Below are 4,589 nucleotides of genomic sequence, written 5' to 3'. Positions count from 1 at the left end.
GTGACCACTAAAAGCCGTCTCGCTGCTATAGTTGTAAGAGGGGACAAACAAAACGAAAAACAACCACACACAAAAACAAAAGAAGCAATAGCGAATTCTCTTCTCGGGACACAACTGATGTGAATCCAAATGAAGTTCTTAACACAGGCCTATAACCCATAAGCATTATCAAGAAACAAACTGAAGCAATTCCCATGCTGCAGTAGTATTCAAAGTCCAATGAGTAACAAAGGTACAACTCCTGAGACAATGTAAGCATCCCAGGAAGAAATTTACAGTCCATCTTATAATTCAACTATTAGTGACCCTATTGAGTTGTATTGGCAAACTCCAGTAGAAAAAATTTCATTCAAGGATAGTTGAACAGATGGGGGACTTGTATGGACAACCTTCAACTGATATACGAATCTTCTATTAAGGATAAAAATTCAATGGAATATATACAGTGGCACAGTGCTTCCATACAAATTCTAGACAAGTCTGTTGGCATGGAGACAACATTCTGCTTCCCGGTTTTAGCTGATTGAACTCCCAAGAAGCCTATTCAAGCAATCCTCAAGTTCCCAATTTGATTTTAAAGTGATTTTAGGATTCCTGAGGTAATTCCGCTTAGTTGAAATGATTTCCCCTTTACCAGAAAAGAATTTCAAGCTCCACCATAGTATGGGCATGAAATCCAGGAATTCTATCCACATTAGATCAGATAAAAAAAAAAAATTAACTATCTGCCTTCTCTTCAGTACAATTTACTTGCTTTTCTTCCTTGCTTTCCACACTATTCTCCAAAAAATTTATTTCCTTTCTCTCTTTAGCATTTTCCCTCATATCTCTTCTTCGGAGAAGAGCATTCCAATTCTTTATTATGAGATTTACCACCGTCATTTACTACCTTTTCTACCTTACCTTCTACATTCTCCACAATATCTTCCTCCTTAGCATCTGTTATTACCTGGAGAAGTTCCGGAGGAGTAGCAGCAGGGTCCAACTCATGACAACCCTTTGGAGCATTTGGAGCTTCTTGACCAGTAAGCAAATATGACGGAACATGATGAGAAAAACGAAACATCTCTTCTCGTGGAAACAACCTCACTTCCCGATGGTCCAAATGCCGGTGGAAAATAGTCTTGAAACCAGCAACTTTGACCAGAGGAGTGACAGTCACACCAAATTCCTCATCATAGTCTTCAAGTACTTCCACCATGTCATACTTGTGTATCACTTCATCTGCTGTCAGCTCATTCCATGCAGGAGACCAATTCCTATAGAGAGCCCAAACATCCCCCTTCCGAGGAAATACACGAACAACCCCATGTGCACCTTTCGTCCACTTAATCTTGTGTGAGAAGGAGTTGAGAGAGTAACCGGATACATGTTTGCCTATGCTGAAATCTCCACATGTTTTTGGGAAACCAGAACCAACCCAGTAAAGCGAGTCCAGTTCACTGTTGGTTTTTGAGTTAAGCCAACTAATCTGCATCTTGAGTGGATCTACCGAAATCACATTGTGAATCATTGCATAGTAACGAGGCATACCATCATTGTCGTCATATGCAGCCCATACCTGATGCTCCGCAAAACACCTCTCTGTCCTATCCTTATCAAAATCATGGAAATCAGGATCTGGGACATCCATTGACATTGGCCCAAGAGGCTCATTATCCAAATCGCCATCAGAAGTTCCGGGAATGAACTTATTGTGATTACTTCCATTCGCCATGTTAACTTGATCACTGTCTTTGCATTGGTCCGGTGTAGCACAATTTACCATGGCTATGTCCTTTAACTTTGCCCCCTCATTTGGTTTCTCATTCCCATTCTTCTTGCCTTCAGTAGCAGATTTGTTCCATTCATTCAGTTTCTTGTGAATATCTGCCCTGGCCTTCACCATTAATAGGTTTGGAATTCCAACATCCGGTGAATCTCGTGAACTCTTGCGCTTGTCAGTTCCACTTGGCCCATAAAAACCCTGTTTAAGTCCTGACGACCCTGAACTTCCAGCTCCTCCGGTCCCCATACCCATTTGACTCACCGCGTCGTTTCCATATTTCACTGCACCAATATCCTCCATAACTTTTCTTCTCTTCACACTATCAGAGTACCCAGATGACGAGAACCCACTCGTTCTCCTATTAGCATGATTTCTCCTTTGAAAACCCTCCTCTCTTTTTGTCGCTGCCTGCACTTCCTCCCGCTCTCTCTTTGCTCTCTCATATGCCTGCTTAACAACAGTTGCAGCTTGAGCAGCAGATGCAGTGCCAGCTGCTTTAGAGAATGGACCCCACTGGAAGTTATTGTGATTGGCTGAATTTGTACTATTGAACCCTCCGGAACCCACATTTGAAGTGGATGAGTTGTTTCTTCCAGAAGTAGATGCGTTCATGCTTGCTCCTTGCTGATTTTTCTGTTCCTGCTGGGAATAGTTCCTTTGGGTGGATGCTTTAGAACCATTGGAAGTTGGCGGTGGAGTTTCTATCGCAAAAAAGGGTTCATGACAATTGGGACAGAGGAGATTATGGTTAAGATACACTCTGAGATATTCATACTGCACTTTACATCGGTGGCACACGGTCCAAAAGGTTGAGGTTTTCTGCTTACGAGATGAAGAGGGGCCAGAAGAGGTGCCTGCCTTAGTGGCATTACTCTTTTGAGCCCTTGCGTGTGTATTACTACTTTTGGTTGTATTACTACTTTTGGTGAAATTGGAAAAACCATTTGAACCAGATGGGGCTGTGGGACACCCACTCACATGTGGAACTTTCTGCTGAAATACTTTAGCATTCCTCTTCTGGTCATATGCTAATCTCTTTGATTTATCAGATAACAAACTCCAAGCCTCGGAAATAAGTTTAAACGCCCCTTCTGCCCCTACAGACTTGTTTTTATCAGGGTGAAGCATGAGTGCCAGCTTCCTATAATGTTTCCTCACTGTCTCGTCATTTGCTTTGGGATTCACACCAAGTATGCGGTACCAATCTGCTTCCCCACTTATTCGATTCTCAGCAGAAATATACACATCAAGGGTTGCTAACATATTTTGTATTCCATCAAGCCCAGGGTATAATGATTGGGCTTTTATAGTGAATTTTTTAGCCCCCATGACGTCCTTTTCTGTAAACTTCTTTTCTGCAATTTCTTTAGCCCTGATGGCTTCGTCTCTGTTGCACTCCATTACACTTCAAAATCGTTCTCTCGCGTTACCACGAAGAAGTCACCACTGAAATAAACAAATCCCTGATTGACACTATCTGATCCTATAACTTCTGTGCTTTCTCATACCTGCACACCGTGGCTGATAAAAGATGTAAAGTAAGGTGAAGCATACTTGGAGAAAAACAGAGAACCAGATGAAAACAAGTCAGATAAAGAGATACCCTATCGTAATTCCTTTGTTTCGAACTCCAATCACACCATACTCAAAATTTCAAGCAATTGATATTTGATGATCGTTTCAGAACCATTTGTCTACAACACTTTTCCTGTATAAATTTGTTCGGCTGATAGTTTTTTCGAAAAAGGACCCATTTCAACCAATATACAAAAAGGCTAAACATTTTCAAGCACAGGAACATTAACATAGCCTTTATGTTTGGAACAACAGTTTCTAAGAAGTGTTCTGAAAACTGCTTTCAAAGAGCAGAAGCAAACAACATGACTATCCGGAGAAATGTGTTGAAGGCCAAAACATGCAAAAAATTTCAATGCAAGTTTATTCACAAATTCCTAACCAAAAAAAGCACATACAAAAACTTAAACCCCCAAATGGCTCTTGAATCATCAAACATAAACAGAGTCAGTGTGGCTCTTGGCCTATCTGGTTGTACCCTTTGGCTTCCAAGGGAGAGGTCTGGTGTTTGAGCCTATGGAGAGACGTCGAACACCTTTAGTTGTTAACTTATTATTCCCCGCTTAACCCCATTGATGTACACAATATTGGGGAAAAGGAAAAAAAGTGACTCAACAGGCTTGAATCCTCAAAACACAGCAAAATCACAACAAAACAAATCACACCGCGATTGGATCTGCTTAAGCCAGGACGTTAATCAGGTCAGAGAGCATAAATTCAGCAATCGAAATCCGTAATTGGATTCCAGAGAACGAAACCCTAGAACAGTAAATCAGTACGGAATGTGTATCGAAATGGAGCAATTGAAGAAGTATACGGTGGAGCAGAAACAAGTACCTAACCGAGACATCTACGAAGTTGGTCGATTAAGTTGAATCGCAGACCTTCATCGCCCAAGTTATTTTAGTGCTTGTGCCCCTCCTTTCTCCCTCCAAATCATGAAAATCCCCAAATTTGGGTGTTCTTTTCCCACAAAACCCTTTTAACACCTAGACAAAACATTTCATACAACAAAAAGGAAAACAAATATCAGAGACACTAGGGTAATGGAAAAGATGGCAAGGGCACCAACGCTGTACCGATCGACGTGTGGGACCCACTCACTTCGATATGCTATATAATTAATTTGAGATATTTATTAAATTCAAATAATTTTTTAAGTACCTTTACACATATTCATATTCATATTCATATTCAGTCAATCAAATTACTGCTAAATGCTGGAAGAAGTTTTCTTCTTCTCTTT

General features: G+C 40.8%; 1 protein-coding gene across 2 annotated transcripts; it reads right to left on the bottom strand.

Moving 5' to 3' along the window:
• Window positions 1-383: 383 nt before the first annotated feature.
• Window positions 384-4,365, bottom strand: LOC131310041 (uncharacterized). Of its 2 annotated transcripts, none has more exons than XM_058336833.1 (2): window positions 4,181-4,365; window positions 384-3,276 (listed from the first exon to the last, which is right to left on the bottom strand). In XM_058336833.1, exon 2 carries the CDS (start codon window positions 3,167-3,169, stop codon window positions 809-811), a length of 2,361 nt encoding a protein of 786 aa, XP_058192816.1. In that variant the 5' UTR covers window positions 3,170-3,276; window positions 4,181-4,365; the 3' UTR covers window positions 384-808. The 2 variants fall into 2 exon arrangements, with proteins under 2 accessions (XP_058192816.1, XP_058192817.1); XM_058336834.1 differs by lacking the exon at window positions 4,181-4,365 and adding an exon at window positions 3,822-4,164.
• Window positions 4,366-4,589: the final 224 nt, after the last annotated feature.

The sequence above is a fragment of the Rhododendron vialii genome, chromosome 12a, assembly GCF_030253575.1.
Source record: "Rhododendron vialii isolate Sample 1 chromosome 12a, ASM3025357v1".
NCBI lineage: Eukaryota > Viridiplantae > Streptophyta > Magnoliopsida > Ericales > Ericaceae > Rhododendron > Rhododendron vialii.
Note: the sequence above shows the minus strand (reverse complement) of the source record. Positions and strands in the feature narration are given on the sequence as shown.

Excerpts from the sequence above, each read along its gene's own strand:
- LOC131310041 (XM_058336833.1), bottom strand. The coding sequence starts at position 3,169 with ATGGAGTGCAACAGAGACGAAGCCATCAGGGCTAAAGAAATTGCAGAA.